Raw genomic sequence first — 26946 nt, 5'->3', positions numbered from 1 at the left:
CCTGGGGGGGGGGCTGCGCAGCTGCTTCCAGGCCAGGTGATGCCTGCTCTGGGGTTTAGCGTGTTCGTGGCTTTTCTCAGATTGGAAATCAGGAAACCTTTGCCCGTGTTCAAAGATACAGATTCTCTACAATGGTCAAGACTTCAAGACGGGACAGCCGAGGCCCGCGTTGCAAACAGATGATTGAAAAATGGGGAGAGGTCCCGCCTGGGGATTCTCTTTGGAAGGGATGCAATTTTTCAGAAGTATGGACTGGCCAACCATGTCCCCTGGCCATTCTTTAAGATGGAAGACCCCCGGGGGGAGGGGGCAGCCCCTTTCGCTTCCCTGAAGGGCAGGTGGCAGCCACACCCTCCCCCCCAGGATTTTCCAAAATGAATTTGCTCTTTTGTCTTTATAGCTATTTGCAGGAAATCTGCACTCCCCCCCCCCCCGGTGGTATCTGGACTTCTGTAGAAGAACAGAAGCGGGGAGGGAATTGGGCCCTTAAAACTGAGGAGGAAGCAACGAGGGTCCTCGGAATCTCTCCCCAGGGAAGTTCGCCTGGCGCATTCATTAAACACCTTTAGGCACCAGGCAAATACGTTCCTTTTTAACCAGGCCTTTGGTTGGTCCGATTTACATGAAAATGTGGGGGTTTTTTGGCGGGAGGCCTATTGGGCTGTTGTTTTTATTTTTGTTAGGTATTTTGTGATTTTATATCTTGATTTTATTCTGTGAACCGCCCTGAGACCCTGGGGTATAGGGCGGTATATCCATTCTAAATAATAATAATAATAATAATAATAATAATAATAATAATAGGAATCAGAAGGGCAGAAGCCAAAGGACTTGGGGCAGAGAGAGGGATCCAATTTCTCAAATTCCAAGTCCAAGTTATTTCTGGACAACCAAGAAAGCTTTAAAAAAAAAAGGTCGCTCAGGGGAGAGGGCAATCCAGAATGACTCTTCATGAAATCTCTGCTCCCCCCTCATGTCTCCACAATATCACCCTGTAGCTCAATCCTATTCCCAGCCATGTTTGCAATTTGTCCCGATTTTTAATCATCTGCAAGGTGGATGTGTGTCCCTCCTGTGTCCAAACCATTTGCGAATGTTTGGAACAGGGCAAGACCCACCACGTGGTTACTTGTGGGGCAACAAGTGCATAGCTGTCAACTTTCGGATTTGAAAATAAGGGATCAGCAGCCTCCCCTGTCCCGGGGACAGACTACGGGATATCTAACAATCCGGGATAGCAGCCGGAAGCAGCGCTGGAATAAGGGAATTTCCCACAAAAAAAGGGAAGGTTGACAGCTATGCCTTGGTGTCGCCCCACTTTGCCCCCCGCAGGCAATGAATGGGCTGCTCTGCGCAGGCAGCCCACCCAAAGGAGCCCCCCCCCACCCTCTTCCCGTGCCCCCCCCCCGGACACTCAGGCACTCACTGTGAAGATGTTGGACCGGCGCTTCGACTGCTTGCGGATGGGGGTGGGGGTGTTGGAGGCGGCAATGGTCTCGATCCGCAGCTCTCGCTGGCTGATGCTGGGGGTTGAGGGCACAGAGGACGAGTAGTCGCTGAAGGCCCCGCTCCCGTTGGCAGCCTGGGGAGGAAGGGGGACGCGTGAGGCCAGGGGGTCGACACTGGGGGACCTCCCACACCACCAAACCATCTATCCTACCCCCAAAAGGGGCTGCCTCCCCCCCCCGCGAACAGCACACGGTGCTTAAGTGATTTCTAATGGAGGCCTCGCCTTCCTTGGAGGTTTTTAAACAAGGGTTTGGAGCCATAATTTATTATTTGTACCCCGCCCATCTGGCTGGGTTTCCTCAGCCACTCTGGGCAGCTTCCACGAAGACCAAAAATACACTAATATGTCATACATTAAAAACTTCCCTGAACAGGACTGCCTTCAGATGTCTTCTAAAAGTCTGGTAGTTGTTCTTCTCTTTGACATCTGGTGGGAGGGCGTTCCACAGGGCGGGTGCCACTACCGAGAAGGCCCTCTACCCGGTTCCCTGTAGCTTTGCTTCTCATAATGAGGGAACCGCCAGAAGGCCCTCAGAGCTGGACCTCAGTGTCCGGGCAGAACGATGGGGATGGAGACTCTCCTTCAGGTCTCCTGGGCCTTTGAGGCCATTTAGGGCTTTCGAGGTCAGCACCAACACTTTGAATTGTGCTCGGAGAACGTACTGGGAGCCAATGTAGGATGGATGACCCTCAGAGTCCCTTCAAACTCTATTAGTAAGAGCTGGGGAAAAAATCACATCTGGCAACCAATTTGCCCCTTGGGTTTCAGATGGATAAAAGGTAAAGGGATCCCTGACTGTTAAGTCCAGTCACGGACGACTCTGGAGTTGCGACGCTCATCTAGCTTTACGGGCCGAGGGAGCCAGCGCTTGTCCGCAGACGGTTTTTCCGGGTCATGTGGCCAGCAGGACTGAGCCGCTTCTGGCGAACCAGAGCAGCGCATGGAAACGCCATTTACCTTCAGATGGATGGGCAAGTCTAAAAAGTCCAGGACACAATATTTCACGGCCCTCTAGCGGCTCTGGTGGCTCATTGACCAGAAGTAAAGTATTTAGAATTAACTCTGGAAGCATCGACTCAATTCCGACCAAACTATGCCTCCTAGAGCAAAATATACACCAGGAAGCTTTGTTTGGTCAGAATGGAGTGGATAATAATAATAATAATAATAATAATAATAATAATATATTTATACCATGCCCATCTGGCTGGGTTGCCTCAGCCACTCTGAGCAGCTCCCAACAGAATATTAGTAAAGTTAAAGGGACCCCTGACCGTTAGGTCCAGTTGTGGACGACTCTGGGGTTTCGCGCTCATCTTGCTCTATAGGCCAAGGGAGTTGGCGTTTGTCCGCAGACAGTTTTTCCAGGTCATGTGGCCAGCAGGACTAAGCTGCTTCTGGCGAACCAGAGCAGCGCACGGAAACGCTGTTTACCTTCCCGCCGGAGTGGTAGCTATTGATCTACTTGCACTTTGACGTGCTTTCGAACTGCTAGGTGGGCAGGAGCAGGGACCGAGCAACGGGAGCTCACCCCGTCGCGGGGATTCGAACTGCTGACCTTCTGATCGGCAAGCCCTGTGGTCTAAACCATTGAGCCACCTACATCCCTAACAGAATATTAAAAACACAAGAAAACATCAAACCAAGGCTGCCTTCAGATGTCTTCTAAAAATCAGATAGTTGCTTATTTCCTTGACATCTGACGGGAGGGCGTTCCACAGGGCAGGTGCCACCACTGAGAAGGCCCTCTGCCTGGTTTCCTGTAACTTCGCTTCTCGCAGGGAGGGAACCACCAGAAGGCCCTCGGAGCTGGACCTCAGTGTCCGGGTAGACGGACAATAGATGACTTCTGGCAAATGAGCCACCAGAGCTACTGGTGGACTGTGAACATTTCTGTCCTGGGCTTTTAAGACTCGTCTGCCCAGATACTATCTGAAACCAAAGCGGAGCATTGGCTGCCCGGTGTGAAATACATTGGCATTGTTTTCAGCTCTCCTACCCACCAGCCTGGCAAGGGAGTCTCACAAGTATGCGGAAAGCGCTGCTTGGCGCTAGGGTGGTGCTGGTTGTCACCTGACCCCCTGAGTTTGCAAAGAGAGGGCATCAGAGACACCCCCAGGATCAGCCCCCCCCTTCTGCCATTCCTGCTGAGGTCCAGCCAGCTCTTCCCCTCCAGTCAGGGCAATACATCCTCGCTCCATCTTTTCCATTGAAGGCTAACCGGGGGGGGGGCATCTGGGTGCCCCCTGCAAGGACAGGATGCTGAACAAGATGGGCCATTGGCCTGATCCAGCCACAAGGGCTCTTCTTATGGAGATCTATTGCGATAGCAGAACCTCCATGCCCAGGGTCAGTCTACCTCTGAACACTGGAAGTTGGGGAATAACAATTGGAGAATCGCTGTTGCTTCCACGCTTCCCATATGGAGCATTGGGGAGGCCACTGTGAGGACGGGACGCTGGACTAGAGGGGCCAGATCCAGCAATGCCATTTTTGGGCTCTCATGTCCCTTTCTAGGCCTGTCTGGCTGAGTGAGGCTACACCTCTGAGCAACAAGAACTCTGCTTTCTTCTGCAGTCTATTTATTTCAGAAATAGACTGGAAAGAGAAGCTGCTGAATTGCAACTCATTACCAAACTCAAAACCATGGAGAGACCTGGTATGAACAGAGACATTGGATTCTTATCTCATTGTACATGACTAAGCCATTTCTCACCTTCTCACCCCTTGCCTTTTCCTGTAAGACCTATTGCAGTTGTTAAGAGTCGTCAACAGGCTCATCTCAGCTATCTGCCAATCTCCCATTCCCACCACCCTTCTGAGTAATACCCCTCCCCACCTTCTCACTATATAGAAGGATCTGGCAACTTCTGTTTCAGTGTATCTGAAGAAGTGTGCATTCACACGAAAGCTCATACCAAGAACTAACTTAGTTGGTCTTTAAGGTGCTACTGGAAGGAATTTTTTTATTTTGACTATGGCAGACCAACACGGCTACCTATCTGTATCTGCTTTCCTGGTGAGGATATTTATAGCCAAAGTAATAAAAAGAAATTGTTATTTAGGGGAATTGAATTTAATTCTAAAATATATTCCGGAACCGTGGGAGATTACAAGGGGTCAAAAAAATGGATGTACTGTGCTATATTAGGAGCAAAAAAATTTGTTTGGATGAATTGGAAGAGCTGCAAAGAGATTCCATTGAGCACATGGATTGATAATATGGACAGATTAGCTGCATACGAACAAATTGCATGTCAGTGCAAATTAAGAATGGATAAATATGAAGAATGGGGAGGTAGGAGGAGGTCAGCGAAGTAAGGATAAGAAAATAAGGGACGGAAATTATACTTGTTTTTTGTCTGTGTTTTGTTTGTTTTTTGTATATAATTTCTGAAATTTTAATAAATATCTATTTAAAAAAAAGAATGGATAAATATGAAGAAATCTGGAAGGAATATTTAAGCGATAAGGCGGATAGTGGTGGGAGGAGAGAGAGGTGGGAAAACATTGTTAAAAAGGTCTAGTCATAGGTATATCAGTGTATTCAGATCTGAATTGTCAAATTGTGTTATTATGGTTTTTGTTGTATGTACTTTTGCAGTTGTTGTTTGTATTGGAAAAAATGATTAAATAAATTAAACAACAACAACAACAACTCTGGTTTCCTGCAGGTCCAGTGGCGTAGCGTGGGGGGGTGCAGGGGGGGCCGGCCGCACCAGGCGCAACATCTGGGGGTTAGGGTTAGGGGGCGCAAATCCACAGGTTAGGGGGCGCAAATTACTTGCCTTGCCCCGGGTGCTGACAACCCACGCTACGCCACTGTGCAGGTCTCAGCCCAGGACAGCCTCTTCCCGCTCACGGGGCTGGCCAGAAAGAAGCTCCCAGGAAAGACCCAGAGCCCTCCCCAAAGATGCCCCCCTACCTGGTTGATGTGCACGGAGGGGATGGAGGCGGCCGAGACGGACGAATGGCTGGGAGAGTTGGGCAGCGACTTGCAGGGCCCAATGGACAGCTGCTGCTTCTTGCGCAGGGCCACCACCTTCTGGGCCACTGGAAAAGCGAGCGGGGGGGGGGGGAGAGATAAGCCCCAGGCGACCATCGGGGGGGGGGCAGTTTCCAGAAAGGGGGGAGCAGCATCCGAAAGCGCACTCAGCCCCCAGCTCTGGCACTGCAGCCACACTTGGGGTGCCTCCCCCCACCGATGGGCTGGGGAAAGGCAAGAATGGGGGGGGCGAGGCTGAACCACAACAGGTATTTGCAAGGGGTGTGTGGCAATGGGTTGCCCCACTTCTATTTTGGGGTCTCTGGAACTCCCCGCCACTGTAACCTCCCACTGTGACGCTTCTCTGCTACCCCCTCTTGAGATTGGGGGCGGGCGAGGCGGGCGCTGGCAGGCCAGGTTCGCCTCAGGGCCATAGTTGTCAATGTTTTCCCTTTTTTAAGGGAAATTCCCTTATTCCAAATAGGCTTCCTCGCAAGAAAAGGGGAAAGTTGACAGCTATGCTCAGGGCCAATCGTCCGCCCTCGGCCCAAGCCCACCAAAAGCTCTCCCAGTTGCACTTCTGCCTGCTGGGGCAGCTGACCCCTTTGGGACTCTTCGCTCACCCATGTTTTGTGGGCACGTGCCCATAGGGCAGCCTGGCAGGGCTCCCTCCCCCTGCTCTTCACCCCAAGTCTCTGCCCCCCACTTCCCCCTCTGCCACCATGACTTTCTCATAGGGGCAGTTAACTGCCTGTCTTCCCTCAGCGGAGCCCTCCAGGTCCAACCACAGGCCGCTGTTCCCCAGACCAATCAGAAGGCTTTCACCCGATCCAGGCCCCGCCTCCAAGCACTGCAAGGGCTCCTCCCCTCTCAGCCAGGAAGCCACTGCTGAAAAGGCCCTGCAAGAGCGCCAGGCCTCAGCCACCCCCTTGGTCCCTATAAAATGCATTACGCAGGAGAGCTCTTTGCACGACCCAATTTGGAAGATGTAAGCACAACACAATTAAAAACAGTAACAATTAATTGCACTCTTGTTCAAAATACAACTCTTTTAATCCAACAAAATGCATGAATTTGGTCTGGTGATGCCAGCTTTTCAAAGCCTGATAGTCACCTGCAAGTACGTACAGTGCCCCTTGCCACCCCCTCGTCTCTGAGCGGCCCCCACCCCCAAGTAATCCCTCCACCCACTTGGGGAAGCCTTGCTCTACCGCCTTCTCCATGGGGCTGACTGGGGGCTAATGGGAGCTGCAGCCCAAAGCCCCCGGGGGGGGTATCAAGCGGGCAAATACTGCCCTGCCACCAACAGAGACCATGCAAGACATAAAGGGACCTGTGGAACTCACTGCCACAAGATGGATCAGCAGTCTCTACTCTAAATGGTGTATTTCTTTAAAAAACAGTCAACATACCATCGTAGAAAGGGCAATTCGGGGCAAAGGCCGTTGCCCGCTTGCTGCCAGGAAAGAGGGGCTCCCTTCTTGCGCCCCAGCAAGGCAGCCCCGCTCCCCTCTTGCTCCCCCGGCCAAAGCTGGCCCGGCGCCCACTTACCATCCTGGAAGACTCTCTCCACATTGAGCCCGTAGGTGGCACAGGTCTCGTAGTAGGTGCAGCGCTTCAGGTCGTTTGACAGCTTCCTGGCGCGGGAGTCGTCAATCACCCGGGGGTTGGTGGCGCTGATGGCATCTGAGAGGGAGGGAGGGGGTCAGGGAGAGGCCTGAGAACATCTGCCCCCCTGCTGCCGACCTCCCTGGGGCAGGCAGGGGTCACTGCTGCCCCACACAGTGCCCCAGGGCCTGGGCACAATGCCAGGCAGGTCGTTGCCAGCGCCTTGTGCAGCCACTCCGTGGGCAGAATGGGCCCTGCCACATCACACCCATTTGACGCCCCTGTAAAATCTCAGTCACTGAGTGTGTCCTTGGGAACTCCCTGCCTCTAGACCCCAAGCAGGCGCCTTCCTGGCACTCTGATAAAAACACTCCTTTCAACAAGCCTGTCCAGACACTTAGGAAGTGGATGCAAATCTTAAAGGCCCTTTAGCATTTTAACTTTTTGCATGTAATTTTGCCCTTGGTTTTCTTGTCTTTTTGCAGAACTCTGTGAGGCACTCTCCCCCCCCCCCGCAAAAAAATCAGGCACTGTATAAATTTTGATCAAACAAACGAAGTCCGCCATGCCTGGGGGGGGGGCCCTGCTGTGCCCCTCTCTAGATGTTGCCAGGCCCCCCACTCACAGCAGCCCCAACAGCCAGCTTGCCCAATGGTTAGGGACAAGGGTGGGAGGCCAACCACATTTTTTTTGAGGGGGGTGTCACAGCAGGTCCCCCATTCCTGCTCTAAGTTCAGGGGGAGGGAAAGAGGCCCCCTTCCCTTTCATCTGTCCAGGGGCTGGAGAGGGGCACCCCCCCGACCTTCCACTTCTGGCCCCAGCCCAAGCAGACCCCCCAAGGCCTCCTCCTCCTGATAAATTGCTTCCTGTGAACAAAAACTGCTGCCCCCACAGCACCCCAGACCTTCCCTTCTGGATCCAGAACATGCCTGTGCAAAGGCAGACATGACCCCCTGCCCCCCCGTCCGCATTCACCGCAGAGCCCACATGCCAAGGGGGGGTCTCCCACACATTTGCTTTTCACTACACCCCTCCCTCCCCCTGTTCTGTTGCCACCGCACTGGCAAACACTAGACTGTAAGCTCCTCGGGGCGAAGACTGGCTGTCTCTCCCCTCTGCAGCAAAGCCCTGAGGATGTTGAGACCGTGGGGCCAGCAAGACCTGGGAAAAAATGCTGCTGTGGGCCAGCCAGCCGGGCTGGAAAACGCATTCTGTTCTGCCCCCCCATCCAAGGCAGTCCTCATCCTACAGCAATCCTACAGAATGGGCTGTAGGGGGTGGGATTTGGCCATTTAAGGTGGCTTAGTTTTGTATCTGTGCCAACCCCCTATTACTATTTTCAGGTAGGTAGCCATGTTGGTCTGACACAGTTGAAATAAATTAAAAATTTGTCCTGTAGAGACCAACGAAGTTTGTTCTGGGTATAAGCTTTTTTTGGTATCTGAAGAAGTGTGCATGCACAAACTTAGTCTCCAAGGTGCTACTGGACAATTTATTATTATTATTATTATTATTATTATTTGAATTTATATACCACCCTATACCCAGAGGTCTCTAGGGCTGGGCAATATATCAATATATCGTCCCAGTCCATATCGTAATATCGGTTTCATAATTTCCGACCTGACAATATATATCGCCAATCATGAGGCATGTGTGTGCGCGCTATGCAAAAATCACAATGTAGGAAAAAACGTGAAGACAGCCAGATGGGTGAGGTATAAATGAATTATTTAATAATAATAATAATAATTAAAATGTGGGGAGGGGGAGAACAGCAACGGCAGCCCCCTTGCAACCCATAGGTGAGTCCTCATAGCGGCCTCTTGCCCGCCCTTCTCTGGGACAAGACAGTTTGCTACAGGTGGGATTCCTGGTTTTCCTTCTCAGAGCAGGGCAGCCCGGACGCTGCCGTGATCCCCAGACCAGAAGCAGCTTCCCACTGCCTGACCCTCCAGTCCGCTCCGAGGCTGGATGGAGGGGTCCTGCCCTTCGCTGACCGGCCCCACCCCCGCTCACCTTGCGTGCCGACCAGCACCATGGGCACCTCCGAGGTGTTGCGGTAGCTGCAGAGCCGCAGGTAGTAGTTGTAGACCGTCTGGAAGCTGATCTCGTCCTCCAGGCTGAAGACAAAGACCACGGCGTCCACCCAGGCCGCAAACTGGAGAAAGAACGCGGGGGGGGGGGGTCAGAGCAGCATGGCCTCCGCCACCCCCAGCAGGACCCTCGGAGAAGCCCTTCCAACAGGACAACAGAGGAGCCCCACTTTTGTCTCTCCTGTCCGAGGGGGTCTCTCGCTGCCCTGGAAGTGTTTCCAAAGCCTCACCTTTCTTTTTTTCAAATTTGGCTTTATTAATTTAAAATATCATCCTACATATGTATTACAAATGGTTACAACAAAATTAAACACGAAAAAGTATAAAGAAAATAAAAATAAAAAAGAACAAAAGGGAATTAACAATAAGAAATGAATATTAGTTATAACATCCTGTCTTATCTAATAAAGCCTTCTGAAAGAAACTACTGATCTTTCTCGTTGTACTTTTTCCATTGTCTTAATTTTATTGCACAGTTTGTTTCATAACTTTTTCCTGTATATTTTTTTCTGGTATATTTATTCCATTTTTTAGAATATAATCTTATATACTCCTTGAATAGTCTCCATTCTCTGTGTATTTTTTGATTTGGGGCTCCTCTAACTTTTTCGGTCAGCTTTGCTAGAGTACCCCAAAGCCTGGCCTTTCAGAGGCGACTCCCAGAGGCTGAGGGGGCCGCACAGCAAGACCCCTCCGTGACCCCTACCAGGAAGGGGGCCCCAGAGACTTACCTGCAGCTCCGGAGGGCCTCCTTCATCGCGGATCAGCAACAGGTAGCTCTGTCCATCCACCACAATCTCCTTCTTGAACCGGCCACCTGGGGAGGCAGGAAGGCAGGGCAGGGGGTGGGGTGGGGTGGGGGGAGAGATCAGTGGCAGAGCCAGTCTGGAAAAGGTCCACCTCCTGGGCAAGGGATCTGACCCCCCCCCCAACTACAAGAAAAAGCACTGGCCTTGGCTCCCCAAGTCTCCCCAGCCCTGCGCTAGATAAGTCCCCTCTCTCTTTCTCTGTCTTCCATCCCGCAGCAAGAGGAGTGCAGCTGACCTAATGGTGCTCCTGTTGCAGGAATTTATGTATAGGTTGGGGGGGGGTTGCCCCTCCAGCAGATATCATACACATGCAGCCCACTACCAAAATCAGCACAATCACTACTGTGACTTTTGTGACTTGTCCCCACAAAGCACTTCATCACAGTTTCTTCCTATCTATTCAAAGGGCCTCTGCTGCACAATATCAAAAGTAAGAATTCACTGACAAATGTATCTGTGTACTGGCTCACTGGGAAAACTTCAGAAATTCCTATAGACCTGTGAGCTCAGCTCCTCATCAGCCCCTCTGCCTGAGGGATAATCCCTGGCCTCCTGATACCTGAGGGCCAGACAGGTAGCCATTCCAGAAATAACAAACCCAGATGAAGACCAAAGGGTGGGATGAACTGGGCTGGGAAACGGAAATGTAAAGATCTCATTTGTTACACTTGATGGGTATTTGGTGGAGGGCAAGGGGAACCATGGGGCAGGGTCCAGGATGCTCAGATTACTGCCACCAGACCTCCCCTTTCATGATGTAACTGTGATGTAGTTTGGGGGGGGTGTAACATGGGGATTAGTAGCTAATAAAAGTTGGGGTCTCCTTTTGTTCGGGGCTTCCATCTTGTTCCACCTGGTGGCAGGTGGGAGTCCTGTCGCAACTGTCTTCAATCAAGACCAAGCCTCCTGGCTGCTGTTTTGCTCTGGTCTTCCTGGCTGGTGTCCTTGTTTTTTGTCCAAGGGAGCCCTCAGATCTCTCCGTTAACACTCCCCACAGACCCACCTCCCTGGGGCGCAGGGAAACTGGCGGCCCAAAACAAAAGAGACTCTCAGGCCCAAAGCATTTTGCTCCCGCTGCCTCAAGCTCTTTGGCTTCGGCCAGAGGAAACTGACCCTCTCTCTGGCCACTGGAAATCTGCCCCTGGCCATCATCCCTTAGACCACCCTGCCTGGGATTTTAGGGGTCTCCCGGTCAGGGCCAGGTGCTTAGGAAAGGACCATTAGAACCTGCCCCCCCCCCAAAGTGTCATTCTGAGCAGAGCACATTGTAAGTAAGAGAGCAGAAAACAGGAGGAGGCAGCAGACGAGGCCAAGCGTGGAACTTGGGCCTTGCAGCAGAATTGGGACCGCCTCAGAGTGACACGAAGGAAACTGGTTCCTTCAAGCCAGCAGCACAGAGGCTGCGCTTGGCCAAGGCATAGCTGTCAACGTTTCCCTTTATTTAAGGAAAATTCCCTTATTCCGAATAGGATTCCTCGCAAGAAAAGGGAAAAGTTGACAGCTATGGGCCAAGGATGCTCCAAGCTCACTCACAGCCACCCCTACCCTAAAGGCGGCAAAACAGGGAGTGGGGAGCCAGGGGGTCTCTGTCCTAGCAGCCCCCTTGTGGTTCCCAATCTCAACGTACCGTTTACATCAACAGCACCCAAGGTTTTTTGGATGGGTGCCTGGTGGGAAGCCAAGCGGATGCCAGGATTAAACCAGAGGAAAGTCTCTCCCGGCAGGTTGGAGAAGTACAGCGAAGAGGACTTCTGGGTCCTGTGGCCCATTGAATTAAGGAGAGGGGCTCCTCCGGGGAGTCACAGAGATGTCCACTTGACCCCCAGGACCAGGAGGGCCAGGGCCTCTCCCACAGGAAGGGCTGGACCCTGCTCTCTGCCCTGGGCACAGGAACAGGGCAGAGAGCGAAAGGCACAACCCCACGTCTGTCCCTAATGGACATGGACTTGGAACCCCCCCTGCGCCCCCTAGACCACTTTGATTGACAGCCCTGACGCTGCTACAAGGGTCATGTAAGAGAGGTTCCTTATTTGTAAGAACTCAAGTCTGCCTGTGTGGCAGCGAATGAACTTTGAAACTCCCTGCCTATTGACACCTTCCCCTTTCTGGCGCCTGCTAAAAACATTCTTGTTCAGACAAGCCCACCTGGGTATGTAGAAAAGAGATGTGAGTTTTAATCTGTTTCTTGTCTATTGTTATTTGAACTTTTCGAAAGTCTTAAATGATTGCTGTTGGTTTAAAAGAAAAATTCTCTTTTGTAAACTGCTTTGAGGGTTGTTGTTCTTTCTACAGTCGTGCAGTGAGCGCATTTTGCAATTATGCCGTGCATAAATTTCTTACAGCAGGGAGTGCCAGGCATGGCTGTGACCCACAAGAGGGCCTGCCCCCTTACCTTCTGGCGATTCCTCCTGCACGTAGGTCCCCGTCAGATAGCGATGAACCAAGGCTGACTTCCCACTGGACAGATTTCCCACGATCCCCTGAAATACAGAAGGCAAGGCTGAGCACTGCGCCCCATCTGCTTGGGAGGTGGAGGCTGGATCGGGGCCTGGCGGGGCTGACGGAGGGAGCCACGCTCTTCCCTTAAACGCACCAAGTGGTCTTTTCCAGCACAGAAACGATGGGGGAGAGAGAGAGATATCCCTTTGGATTCCAGGCAAGCTCAAGGAAGTCGGGCAGTTGCCTCTGAGGAATCATTCGTCTGAGAGGCAGCGTGGTGTAGTGGTTAGAGTACCAGAAGGCGGCCTGGGAGAGACATGGGTTCGAATCCTGGCTCGGGCGGGGAGCTCCCTGTGTGAACTCGGGGGCCAGTCACTTATTCTCAGCCTAACCTCCCTCTCAGGGTCGTTGTGAGGATAGAAAGGGGAGAAGGACAACCAGGAGCGACTTGGGGGGGGGGTATAAACGCAGATAAATGAACAGTTACAAAAAAGAGAGGAGTAGTTTTCTATATCAATCCTGCACTTGAACCCAAATTGATTCAGAAGGATGAGGAAGGTAGACTCTTAGTAATACAAATCAAAATTCATGGAGAGAAAGTGATTCTGGTTGGCATTTATGCACCCAATGACAAAAAAGCAATCTCTTTCAAAAAATTAGAAAAAACAGAACTACTCGAATTTGCAGATCAAAAGATGATGATCTTAATGGGAGACTTAAATGGGGTTCCTTCTCTAGATAAAGACAGATCAGCCACACACAAAAAGAAACAAAAGAAGGTAAGTTACCAGAGACTTTCTTTGGTATGGCTCAAAATTTAAATTTGATAGATATATGGAGAACAAAGCATTTGTTTGATAAAGAGTTCACTTACTACAGTCACAGTACATGACAGCAGCTCGAGAACTGATTCCCTATGGATTTCCAAAGAATTGGAGACAAGAGTCAAAAAAATTGAAATCAATCCCAGAACCTTTTCAGATCGTAATTCCTTGATTATGGAACTACAAAAGGAAAGCCAAATCTCCTTTAGATGGAGACTAAATGGGGGAAAGGGTTAAAAGGGCAGAAATGTGTAAAAAGTAACAATAGGAAGGAATGGCAGACAAATTGAGGGAAGTTAAAAAAGAGAAGTAAGATGTAATTAAGATGTATGGAATTGTGATGGGATGATTAGCTGCTTGTGCGTAAAATCGTGATCCCTCAGAGTTTGTGCAACTCCACAAACCTCTGTGTGTGACAGAGCTCCTCAGACATGTCTGCCCTAGTCACTTGCAGATTCCGACAGTGGTTGTTTTCGGAAGCGCTTCCAGCAAAGAAGCTCCTTAACGGAAACACGTCTCCTGGACTCACGACGTGACAGCTTCCGGCGAGGAATGGGTCTCCCTATGGGAGCTTCTGACACCTCCCCGCTGTTCTCGCTGGACGTGTCCCTGAGCCCTCCCTCTTCCCTGCTAGTTCCTGCTTTAGCTGCTGCGTCTCTCTCCGCATTCATGAGACCTTCCTCCAGAGACCCATCTCTCCCCCTGCTGGTCCCTGCTTTCGCTGCTGATTCCCTCCCAGCCTCCGTGAGCCCTCTCTCCACCTGTTCCTCCGATGGCAGTTCCCTGACAGGAATGTATAAATTTGTTTTTGTATTTGAAAACTAATAAAAATATAATATATAAAAAAATAGATGGAGACTAAATGATGATTTACTAGATGATCAAAAATTTAGGGAAAAAACAAAAAAGGCCTTGAACGATTAATTTGAAATAAACAGTCAAGGACAGACAAAATTACAGACGGTCTGGAAGGCATGTAATGTTTGGATTTATTTCATATTGTTGTTTATATTGCATGGTGCAAGGTATTTGGGCTCCAATGAGAAGAGCAGGAACAAACGGAACGCAGAAAATTGTGCTATGAGTTCCCGAAAGAGCTGAGCCTGGCAATGTCAGCGCTGGCTGCTCAAAGCTCAAGCCCTGCTGGGCAGGGGCCTCTGGCCCACGCTGGACGCCCACCATGGGCACCTGCCCTTGATTGGCAACACGGGCAAGATGGTGCCAGGCGTTGCTCTCCCTCTCCCTGGTCCCAGCATGCATTTCTGTGGAGCTTATCCAGGAAGGAACGGACAGCCTTGGAAAGCGGTGGGCTCGCAGGATTGGAATATCACTTGTAGTTTAGTGGTGAACTTTGGAGATAATGGAGACGTCAAAGATTTGGATTATTATAAAAGATGCAGGAGGGAATGATTAATAATAGGACCCACAAAGGGGAGGATGGAAGTCCAGGAGGTTCCTTGGAATCTTGTTGTTATGATTTATTTTGATACAGGACTGTAAAATTTCAATCTGGAAAACCAAATAAATATTAAAAGGAAAGTGGTGGGCTCTTCCAGGCAGATGGAAAATAAGAAGTTCTTCTCTTGCTATTTTTTTTTACCCTTTATCTTACTGCTCTCTCTTTTTCTTTTCTCAATCTTTATTTCTATTGTCCTTTTCTTTTCTTTTCTATTTCTAATTTTATATGGTGCAATGGAAAAAAGTAATTAAAAGTTAAATTAAAAAATTAATTAATTAAAATTAAAAAATCTCATAGAAAGAAAGAAAGAAAGAAAGAAAGAAAGAAAGAAAGAAAGAAAGAAAGAAAGGGATGCTTTCGTTGAGATTCCTGCATTTGTCACTTCCAACTCTACAGTCCTGAAGGGTGTAGGGGAGAAAGATGGGGCACACTAAGGGGGCAGTGCCAGGCACTCCTTGACACCCCACCTGGCACTTGCCGGAAAGAACTGCCCACAACCCAGAGCGCCCTTTTCCACCCCAAACTGTCCTCTTTTGCTGATTGGAATAAAATGCAGGTTGACTCCCATCAGCACTGCAGCCTTTGCCCAGAAGGTGGCGCTCTTTGCCTTTGCAGGTAATAAGTGCCAAAGGCTAACAAAGGGTTAAACCTGTTAATTTGGGAAGCCCTGCCCTGACTCTCTCTTGGCTCCCAGGTGGTTTTAAAGGCACAGGTAAACTCTTTCCCAAAGGAGGCAGCAAAGGCCACCAACCTGGATGACTTTAAAAAAAGGATTAGATAAATCCATGGCTGCTATTGGTATAGAAATGAAATTATTGTCCATTTTCCATGGAATGGAAAACGGAAAATGAGCGAGGTCCCAACTAAAGAAGAATGGCAGAATATGCACAACTTGCAGGCTTTACATATAGAATAAGAGAACAAGAAGAACGTACGTTTAGAGGAGATTGGAAAACGTTTATTGGATATATGGGAAATAATTGCGGACAGCTGAAAACCCTGGCAGCATTAAGATAAATTCAACAGTGTCAGTAAGTTTTGATGGATGCAATAATGGAATGCTGAATGGTTTAGTTTTTGTGAAATATGCAGGGATTTAAGAGATGCAAAATAAACCACGGAAAGAGAAGAAGGGAAGTCTTTAAGGATGTAAAAATGAGTATTTTAAATTTTAAAGCAGAAAATGTAATAAATACATATATATAGAGAAAATGAATTTATTTTATTATTATTATTATTGTTATTGTTATTATTATTATTATTATTGACTTCGTTGGGGAAAAATGGCACCTAGACATTCCGTTGTGGCGACCCCAGCCCAGGTTTACGGTGCCATTTGGCAATTAGATTGTATAGCTGAGCTTCTACCAGTGGGGAGGGGAGAGGGCTCTTGCGTTCGAATCCTGCTCTCTGGCTTCCCACTGCCCGGCCTCCGTGAGAGCAAGACGCTGCCCCAGATGGGCCACTGGCCTTGCCCAGCAGGCTCTCCTTATTTGGGGCGGCTGTGGCTCACCCCTCATTCTGCCGGCTCTTTGGATCTTTTTTTTGGGGGGACAGACCAGCTTCCGGGGGTCTTTGGAGCCCCAGGGAAGACAGATCTTGCTCAACCTCCCCCACCTGCAGGCTCAGACGCGTTTCCTCTGGGGCCCAGCCCCCAAGTGGGGGGGGCACTGGAGATCTCAGTTACTGGTGGCTGCTCTAACAAAAGACCCAGCTGGCAAGGCAGCGGAGCTCAGTGGTCAACCCAGACTGCCGGACAACCCCCCCCCAAACCCCGCCATTCTCTGCCCTTTGGCTCTGAAGGGAATCAGCACCACACGTGTCCTACAGGGCCAGCCCCCAGTTTCTGCCATCCAGGTGCATCTCGGGACCAGGTGTGGCAGGGGGTTAGACTAGATGACCGCTGGAGACCTTCCAACTTTGCAATTCTACGGTTCTTCCAGCCTCCAGTGGAAGCAGAGACCCACATCTCCTTCCTTCCTTGGACCACCAGAGATATATATGGGATGTCATCCATGGCAAGGTTAAAAAAAAAATGGGTAAGTGCGTATTCCTGTGCCCCTGGGGAGTGAGGGGTCGGGGCACACATCTAGAGCCAGTCGTGGACCCAGACCCCAAATGACCTCCCAAAGGGGGAGGACGGGTGTTCATCCTGTGGCCGCTGTTGGAAGAGGAGGCTGGGCTCAGTGGGCTCCCTTGGGCCTGACCCGGCAGGACTCTTCTCGTGGAACCTCCAGGTCCAGAGGCAGTCTATCGGGATTCCCAGAGAGCTCTCATGGGGCAATCAGCCACCGGGAGAAGAGGCTAAAGACCAAACTAGTCCAAATTATAGGCCAATCACCTTAATTATTGCAGTCAGCAAGATAATAACAGGAGTCATTGCTAACCAGACTGTGATGGCTATAGGGGTACATTAATATCAATTGCCAAAGATGGGGAAAAGATAATTTAAGGTTAGTAGGAAAAGGGGTGCTTCAAACAGTGAAAGAGCTGGTGTGGCTGCAGTTATATCTCTTGCTGCTAAAAAGGTTTTGTCAAACTACATTGACAGTTTATTTCTGTTACTTGGGGGGGGGAGGATTTCCTCAGGAAGTTATGGATTGGATTAGGATCTTATGCTTTTTCTCCCAATCACAGGTGAGGACAATTGGAATTTGGCACTTGAGGACATTCCTATTCCTGTAACATGGGGACTGATGGACAACAAAAGTGGATTCTGCAATATTTTAGAAGACGCCTGACTTTTAGAAGGCAGCCCTGTTTAGGGAAGCTTTTAATGTTTAATAGACTATTGTATTTTAATAATTCTGTTGGAAGCCACAAATATTATTATTATTATTATTATTATTATTATTATTATTATTATTAGGGTTCTGGGCTAGGCCAGGCCCCTTGGACTCTCCCGAGGTTCTCAGGTACAGCCACGGAAAACTCACCACTTTCAGCTCCGGCACTGACCGGCTCAAGGTCCACTCCTGGCTGTTGACAAAGGAATCTGCAGAGAGAGAGAGAAGCAGAGGGTGAAGGGAGCCCCTCAAAGCCAAAGACACCCCAGAAAAACAGAGGGGAAGGGGGGCTTGTCAGAACATCACATCTCTCAGGCTGGTCAGTGCTGGGTTGCACACCCTGTAGATTTCTGCAAGTTGTGCCCCTTTCCCCTTTCATAAAGGAGCCCAAAGAGACCATAAAACACCACCTGATTCTTCTTCTTGGGCCAGCAGCTCATCTGAAACCCCCCCAGATGAGGAGCCACTGCAGAAAAGACCCTGTTCTCATGTTGCCACCCTGCAGACCTCTCAAGGAGGAGGCACACATAGAAGGCCTTGGAAGGTGATCTCAGGGTCCAGGTAGGTTCAGATGGAAACGGGTGGTCCTTGAGGTATTGTGGTCCTGAGCTGTTTAAGGCTTCATAGGTCAAAACCAGCACTTTGAATTGGGCCTGGAAATTAATTGGCAGCCAGTGCAGTTGGACCAGGATCGGTGTAAGATGCTCAAACCGTCTTGCTCCGCTGAGCAACCTGGCTGCTGAATTCTGCACCAGCTGAAGTTTCCAAACCGTCTTCAGAGGCAGCCCTAGGTAGAACGCATTGCAGTAATCTAACCTTGAGGTGACCAGAGCACAGACAGCAGTAGTTAGGCTCTCCCTGTCCAGATAGGGGCACAGCTGGGCCACCAGCCGAAGATGATGGAAGGCACTCTGACCACTGAGGCCACCTGAGCCTCAAGCGACAGCAAAGGATCCAGGAGGATCCCCAGGCTACGAACCTGCTCCTCCAGAGGAAACGTATCCCCATCAAGAGCAGGCCACCTCCCAGCCATCTGGTCTGAGGAACCACCCACTACCTGCCTAGTATTGCCTGCACTGACTCGCAGCTGCAGCTCTCCAGGGTTTCAGAAACTGGGACTGGACCTGGGAGCTTCTGCATGCAAGGTAGTGCTCTAATACGATGGCCCTTCTCCCTGCCCTTGGCTCCTCCTTTCCTCCCATGGCTACCAGAAAGCTCTTTGCCCAGAGGCCATGGCAGTGGCACTCCCGACAGAGCCCAGAGGGCAAAAGAGGCCTTGGCTCAGCTCACGCCCTGCCCCATCCCAGAGATCTGCAGAGGCGCCAATGGAGGTACTGATGGAAAACAGAGAGACAGCAATTCTTTGGAAGAACTAAAAGCATCCCTGCCCAACCACTAAAAGCACCCCATTCACCCCCCCTGTCAAAGTGCTTGGCAAAGGGCAAATTGGCCCAAGCATCTTCCTGCGTGCCCATGGAGTGTGGGGGGAGCAGCTAGCCCTCGTTCAGTCTTGGGGGTCGCAGAAAGGCTCACCTCCTAAAGGACACAGTGGAGCTGGAAAAGATTCAGAAAAGGGGAGCCAAAATTATCAAGGAGACAAAGAGCTCCTTATGAGGCGTAGGTGAATAATGATAAACATGGAACAGAGAAAGATGGAGAGAAGTTTCTTTTCCTCTCTCCCAACAGTGGGGACCTCCAAAGCCCTTCTTTATGCAGCGCTGAGTTCAACTATGGAACTCCTCAAAAATAGTTTTATTAAATGCGCCGATAATAGTGCTGGAGGTGCAAGATCATAGAATCATAGAGTTGGAATAGACCACAAGGGCCATCGAGTCCAACCCCCTGCCAAGCAGGAAACACCATCAGAGCACTCCTGACATATGGTTGTCAAGCCTCTGCTTAAAGACCTCCAAAGTAGGAGACTCCACCACACTCCTGGGCAGCAAATTCCACTGTCAAACAGCTCTTACTGTCAGGAAGTTCTTCCTAATGTTTAGGTGGAATCTTCTTTCTTGTAGTTTGGATCCATTGCTCCGTGTCCGCTTCTCTGGAGCAGCAGAAAACAACCTTTCTCCCTCCTCTATGTGACATCCTTTTATATATTTGAACATGGCTATCATATCACCCCTTAACCTCCTCTTCTCCAGGCTAAACATGCCCAGCTCCCTTAGCCGCTCCTCATAAGGCATCGTTTCCAGGCCTTTGACCATTTTGGTTGCCCTCCTCTGGACACGTTCCAGTTTGTCAGTGTCCTTCTTGAACTGTGGTGCCCAGAACTGGACACAGTACTCCAGGTGAGGTCTGACCAGAGCAGAATACAGTGGCACTATTACTTCCCTTGATCTAGATGCTATACTCCTATTGATGCAGCCCAGAATTGCATTGGCTAATTAAGATGCAATTAAGCAATCTAAAATAGGTTAAACGCCAGGGCCTGACAGTTTGTCAGCAAAGTATTATAAAAGTTGCAGGATTTGTTGGTACAACCGTTAAAAGAAGTAATGAACAGGATTTCAAATATAGGAATTGGAAAGTGGCCTATATTACTTTGATCCCAAAGTAAGATGCGGACTTACTTTCACTTAAAAGTTATAGGCTTTTAATTTCCTTATTATATAATAAGCTATTTGCCAATATACTTGCCAACCGAATGAAAGGAGTTTTGGTAGAAATAATTCATCATGATCAGGCTGGTTTCCTACCAGATGTAGGATAATACAAGAAATATAATTGATGACATAGACTATCAAGAGGTCAGGAATGAGAAACAAGCTGCTTTAATGTTTATAAATGCTGAAAAGGCCTTTGATAATATTTCATGGGCCTTTATGAAGATGACAATAAAAAAGACAAATTTTGGGAAACTATGGAACTCCCTCCCACAGGATGGCCACCAACTAAGAGATGCCCATAAGAGGCACCTGGTTGGCTGCTGAGAGACCAGGATGCTGACCAGAAGGGCCACTGGCCTGATCCAGCAGACAGGCTCTTCTGTTTTTAATGGAACCTCCAGGTCCAGAGCCAGTCTATCTACATTCCCATGTTCTGGGGGGAGGGGGTTTGGCCACTGTCAGAGCAGGGTGAGGGACCAGAAGGGTCCTCTTGGGCCTGATCCAGCAGGGTTCTCCTCATGCGCTCAAGGCTGGGGGAGGCAAGCGCTGCCTGCCTCAGCTGGAGATCCCAGAGCAGCCAAAGGAGGCAGCAGCAGCAGGCAGGAGGAGGAGGAGGAGCAGCAGTCCCTGGCTCTGGGCTTGCCAGAACAGCACCCAAACTGGTTGGGCGAGTCTGGCTGCTCCAGGTCTCTGCAGAGGCAGATGCCTCTCAGTGTCATCCCCCCCCCCAGAGGTAGGGAAGGAGGGGGGCACCACAGGCAGAAGGCAGGGGGAGGAATGGGGTCTGTCCAAGAGGGAGAGAGAGGTCCCCCCCTTTCAGGAAGCCTTGGGAGCCACACAGACAAGCAGCTCATCTCCAGCTCTCTCCTCTCTAAGGAACCTGCCCCATGGAGGAGGCATCTCAGGATGGGGGCAGGGGCGGGGGCTGCAGACTGGGTGGGGCCCCGCCCAACACGCCTGCCCGGGTCAAAGCAGAGTTCAGCAAACGGGGAGGCCCTCCCACCCCCCACGGGATTCAGCTCAGCTCCAGCCGCGCCCCAGCCCTGCCCAGACAGGCTGAGCCAGTCTCCTGCACACAGCGCCCCCCCCAACTTCTGCCATCACCTCTTCCTCCGCAGCCTCTATGCAGAAACCCAAACCTGGCCACGGAATCATAGAACTGTCAAGGTGGAAGGGACCCCCGAGGGTCATCCAGCCCAACCCCCTGGAATGCAGGGATCTCAAGCCAAGCATCCATGCAATCTCTGCTTAAAAACCTCCAAGGAAGACCGTTCCAAAGCCAAACTGCTCTTATCCTCACAGCTATTCCGTAAGACCCAAACTGGGGGAGGCTGGGGTCCTATCTCGACCGGATGCCAAGCAGGCAGGCAAAAGGGTCTCCAACCCCCCGACACACCTTCAAAGCCCTGAATGACTCAGCCCCCCCCCCATATCTGAAAGGCTGACTCCTTCCCTGCAGACCCTCTTGGGGGCCAAGATCGGCAGAGGGGCTTCTCTTGGTCCTTCATCCAAAGAGGTTTGGGGTGGCAGTTAAAGGGAAGAGGTGGCCTTCTCTGTGGTGGCCCCTAAACTGTGGCTCTCTCTGCACAGGTGGGTCTGGCACCTTCACTATTCAGCTTCTGGTAAAAGCTGAGGACACCCCAAGGGAAGCGTACGCTTTTAGGATCCGCCTTGTTTTTTGCAATTGAATATTGCATTTTAATGTTGCAACCCGCCATGGGACCTTGGGTGAAGGGTGGGAAACAAGTAAACAAACAAAGCTGCTCAGATTCATGACTCCTTCATGAGGGCCAGAAACTTGGAGGAGGATTTAGGGAAACTGAGTCAGAGCAGACTGAGCTCCTCCTGGAGACACACAGGCAACCCCAAGGACACACCTCAGTTCCCTCCACACATTCTGACTTCCTTTTCCCACGCAGAAAAGAGCAACAATGCAATATTCAAATGCAAGTATCTGGAAGATTCATATGCAGATCGGGGAGAACAGCCTCCCCACAAAACATGAACCAGAGCCAGTTATCCCAGAACTGGGAATGGCAGGATTAGAAGCCAAAGGCACCCGCACCCTACAATGTCCCCGTCCCCACCCTGACCCCCAGTGCCCTGCATCCCTGCATTGCAGGGGGTTGGACTAAATGACCACTGGGGTCCCTTCCAACTCTATGATTCTGTGATTCAAGCTAGGCTCCCTCCTTTATTCCGACAGGCCTTCAGGAATTGCTGCTTTTAAAGACAGGCCTGGTGCTCTGACATTTCCTGGGCTGTTGCTATTTGCATTTTTAATAGATTTGTTTTTTATATTGTTTAAATTTTATTCAGGCTTAATACTTTCTGATGATTGTCTTTTCCCCCATGCTTTTAGTTTTTCTGTTTTATCTCTGTGCTGCATTTTTTATCTATAAGTATAGTTGGGACGCAGGTGGCGCTGTGGGTTAAACCAGAGCCTAGGACTTGCCGATCAGAAGGTCGGCAGTTCAAATCCCTGCAATGGGCTGAGCTCCCGTTGCTCGGTCCCAGCTCCTGCCAACCTAGCAGTTCGAAAGCACGCCAAAGAGCAAGTAGATAAATAGGTACCGCTCTGGCGGGAAGGTAAACGGTGTTTCCATGCGCTGCTCTGGTTCGCCAGAAGCAGCTTAGTCATACTGGACACATGACTCAGAAGCTGTACGCCGGCTCCCTCGGCCAATAAAGCGAGATGAGCGCCGCAACCCCAGAGTCGGCCACAACTGGACCTAATGGTCAGGGCTCCCTTTACCTTTATAATAATTCCTACCTCACAGGATTGTTGTGAGGATGAAATGGGACGGGAGAAGGAGGAACTGTGTGTGCTGCCTTCAGTTCCTTGGGAGGAAAAGTAGATTATAACCTTCTAAATGAATGAATGAAAACGTTAGGGCCCTTTGAACAGTAGCCAAATATACATCCTTCCCCGTCCCCCAGGCAGAATCTCAGAACTGCCTGTTGCATTGCAATTCTGCCCTGAGACTGAGATGGAAAGGGGTGCACTGACTTCAGTCCAACAAACCCAATTCCTTGCTGTTTTCCTGACCCGCAGCTTGGCTCCTTTGCTGCTCATGCCTCACTCTAGATAACTGCAATGAACTCAAGGAATTAACTTCCTACGGGTAACAGCAAGAATATTACAGACAAAGGCTTGGAGGTTACACAGAAAACCCACAAAGGGGGGGGTGAAAGAGGGCGGAGGAGAAATATGGGAATCGGCTTTCATGGCAAAATGGATATTTTTGCCTCCGCCGGTAAAAAATAATAATCAAAGAACGCAAAGAAGAGAAACGTGTTCTCACAAGTGGTGACTATTAAGGTTTATTACAGCTCTGTGTGTTTCAAAACGGCGCTTGCTCCTCCAGGAATGACCCAGAGATCATCAGAACTGCAAAAGTCAGCTACTGCTATATTAGAGAAGCACTACGCAACAGCATTTAAAATATCTGTGATTGAAAACAGCTACCCATCATTTGAGACCATTGCATCAAAAGGAACAATGAAAACTGTCAGGACTACACAGACGCCGCCTGCAAAAGCCACAACTGTGAGACTGCAGCATCTCTGCAGCAACCCCAAAGCCTCTCTGGCCACTTCAGAGTCTCCCTACAATCCAAAATTGCTTTGAGAGGCTCATTTATAATGGCACCCCATTTGGGTCGAAGATTAATCCCATACGGTTTGCTTGCTTGTTTTGAAACGATGCCCTTGGATGCCAGAGAGGTGTCAAGTTATGTGTGCTTTTTTCTGACGTGGCCCCAACCATTTGTCCCATTCTGTTTGAAATCACGGCCTTCTGGCCTAAAGAGACACCTGGGGTGGGGCCCTCACCTTGCCATGCACCTGCCCTCACAGGTGGGAGAAGATGCACCACTTTGCCCAGGCTGGGGGGAGGACGGAGACACACTGGGCACCTGCACTGCGGCCTCAGATTTATTTTGCATCTGAATTCACACACTAAGACCCCGTCCTGCAGAATTCTCTGTGATATTTTATCTGCACAATCGGAATGAACTTCTGTAACCAAAATGCTTTTTCTGGGCAGCCTGAGCAGCAGCAGCGAACGACATTGTAGTGAATTACTGTATTGCTTGTCTTCATTCGCCCCCCCCCCCCGACCAGCCCTGCTCATATATGTGAAGAATATTCCTACATTATGAATGGTCAGCATTAAGAAAAATACGCTTGAATAGGCGATATCTGCAGATGGTTCCTGGATCAAAGGACTTCTTTAAGTTTTGAAAAAACTTAACCCTGTTTTTAAAAATCTTAACCCTCTGAACTAGCCAGATGTTTCACTGAGAATCAATCAGTCAGTCCGTCATTTGAAAAATAAAATTTTGGAGCAGTACGGCCTTGAAGGCTAACAAATTCATCATGGCACAACCAGCTTTCGTGGACGGCCATCAGCCGGCATCAGGCGACACAGTCCTGACTTGCAGGTTCCCATTAAGGTGCCTGGGTGGGGGGGGGGCCTGCAGAAAGGGAGCTCCGAAGGAAAGAAAATGCAGGACAGTCCAGACAGGGACAGTGGAACGGAGGGAGCTGCCTGGCTGGCGCAGAGTCAGGCTGTGAGTCCATCTATGCAGCGCAGGACTGACGACCCCCCCCCCCAGGCTTCGCTCAGGGGGACCCGGGCATTTCTGCCAGGAACACTAGCAAAACCTGAATTCTGTGGAATTGCAGCGCAGCGGCAATGCAATAAAATGTAGTATGTTTTAAAGAAAAGGAGGGATAAAAATGCAATTAGAAATCACTCGGCATTGCAGTGGCTGCAACAAGCGTAATAGGCATTGGGCTGTCTGCCAGGACCCTCAGAAATCTTCAAGTGGGGGGGGGCATTTGGCTCTCCAGGGTTTCAGGCAGGGGTTTGTGCCAGCCCTACGGCCCCCTCCTGCCCCCTTCCTTCTCTCCACAGAGTGCAGGTGTTGCCTGACATCCCTGCCCCCACCCAAAACACACAAGCTCCCTGTTTGGCCTCCTGCCCAGCTCCTTGGCTTGGCTTGCCATCCCTGGCGATGATGACCTCACCTCACCCACCGGCTGGTGCCCAGGCACGTCCCTCTGACGTCTACCTGCCCTTCCTGTGCCAAATCTCCTTCTCACTTGGCCCCTCCTGCCTCCACCCAGCATCTTCCCACCAGAGGCTCCCTCCAGACATCTCAGGAAGGCCACTGGACCTCAGGGCTACGGAGCACGCAGAGGACCCCATCCTCAGTCCCCAGCAGAATCTCCCGATAGGGCCAGGAGAGACCCCAGGGCCTGAAACCAGGGTTAGAAACTCAGGTATATCTGTGAGGCGGCAAATGGCTCCTGAAACCAGGCTGACAGTCGCCAAAATGGATTACCTAGTTGCCATTTGGGGGCCTGACAGCTCAAAAGTCGTATTATTCAGTATGACATTTGGGTTCCTGAAATTTATTCTGCTTCTGCAGATAAAATATAACAGATAGAATTCTGCAGGACGGGGTCTTAGCGTGTGAAAACAGTCTCGATCCAAGGATCCCCAGGTGGCCGAGATGTCAGGCCCAATCCTGGCATCTTCACTTGGCAGAATGCGCCTGGCACCTGGCGAATTTCAAAGACTGCTCTTGGGTGCTACCTTGGGGTGCCAGGATGGGGGCAGATAGAGCCTGGGGCCTCCTCTCTGGGGCCCTGACCCCAGGTGCCGTCCCTGACCCACTTCACCTCCCACCCCAAATCATTGGGCCTGTGCTTCGTCAGAGGCAACGCTTCATCAGAGCCTCTTGACACCTCCCCGCATGGACCACCCCCATGACTAGTCTGCCCTTTATTGCATGCGGATCTGGCCAGGTCCCCGGGAAACCTCAGAGGATCAAACTCTCTCCCCCCCCCCCACAACATTGAGAGCCAGGAAGTTCTCCCATGGCCAGCGACGGAAATATCTCAGGCGCATTTTGCACCTGGCGCGGGTCTGACTGTGACCACATGGAGATCTCTGGGTGCTGGATTGGTGAATGGGGGAAAGCCAAGAGAGCTGGAATATTTTCCTTGAAGCTGGAATTAGTTTTGCTCTGGGTTGTTTTATACGATGTTTTACTTGTGTTGTGAACAGCTTTGAGATTTGTTCTTTAAAATATAAAGTGGCATAGAAACGGAATTACAGTCGTACCGTGGTTTTCGAACAGAATGCATTCTGGAAGTCCATCCAACTTCCAAAAATGTTCGACAACCAAGGCGCGACTTCCGATGGGTTCCAGGAGCGTCCTGCAGCCAATTGGAAGCCGCAGAAGTGGTGCCGGACGTTCAGCTTCTGAGGCCAAGTTCGCAAACCAGATCACGTACTTCTGGGTTTGTGATGTTCGAGTTCCAAGTTGTTCATGAACTAAGCTGTTTGAAAACCAACGAACAACTGTAATAATACTAATACTTTGTTGGGAAAAGGCACCTAGACATTCCATGGTGGCGACTGCACCCAGGTTTAAGGTACCATGTGGGAATTAGACTGTGCACCTGAGTTTCTAGCACTGCTCATGACTCTCTTCCTTCTGTGCCCCCCATCGCCCCCCCCCCAGAGAAGACCCTTCTGCTCCCCCTTCCCCCCAGCAGCTCCTCTGCTTTAGCTTCTGCCCCAGCCAAGGACCTCATGTCTTGAAGGAGCCACTCGTAGCAAACCAGGGGGGAGTGGGAAGCTCCCTTGTACAGAGTCAGAGCAGGGGCCCCTCCAGCTCCATACTGCCGGCACGGACTGGCAGCAGCGCTCAAGGATTTCAGGCAAAGAATCTCTCGCCCACCGCTGCCTGGAGGGGCAGTGGAGACAGAGGCATAGCTGTCAACTTTCCCCCTTTTTTTAA

At 50.5% G+C, this 26946-nt stretch overlaps 1 protein-coding gene across 4 annotated transcripts in view; it reads right to left on the bottom strand.

Annotated features, from left to right (window-relative positions):
* Window positions 1-26946, bottom strand: part of AGAP3 (ArfGAP with GTPase domain, ankyrin repeat and PH domain 3) — a 99475-nt gene that overhangs the window by 39562 nt on the left and 32967 nt on the right. For 3 of the 4 annotated variants that reach the window (XM_083466678.1, XM_083466680.1, XM_083466677.1), the window contains exons 2-8: window positions 17667-17725; window positions 12401-12488; window positions 9931-10016; window positions 9123-9264; window positions 7047-7181; window positions 5436-5563; window positions 1427-1582 (exon numbers count right to left, since the gene is read on the bottom strand). In XM_083466678.1, coding sequence (XP_083322804.1) covers window positions 1427-1582; window positions 5436-5563; window positions 7047-7181; window positions 9123-9264; window positions 9931-10016; window positions 12401-12488; window positions 17667-17725 — 794 coding nt within the window. Of the gene's footprint in view, window positions 1-1426; window positions 1583-5435; window positions 5564-6118; window positions 6240-7046; window positions 7182-9122; window positions 9265-9930; window positions 10017-12400; window positions 12489-17666; window positions 17726-26946 lie in introns of those variants that run through there. The other variant, XM_083466679.1, reaches the window with a different exon arrangement.

The sequence above is a fragment of the Podarcis liolepis genome (assembly GCF_965112155.1).
Source record: "Podarcis liolepis genome assembly, chromosome: 12".
NCBI lineage: Eukaryota > Metazoa > Chordata > Lepidosauria > Squamata > Lacertidae > Podarcis > Podarcis liolepis.
This window is presented reverse-complemented; position numbering and strand designations above follow the sequence as displayed.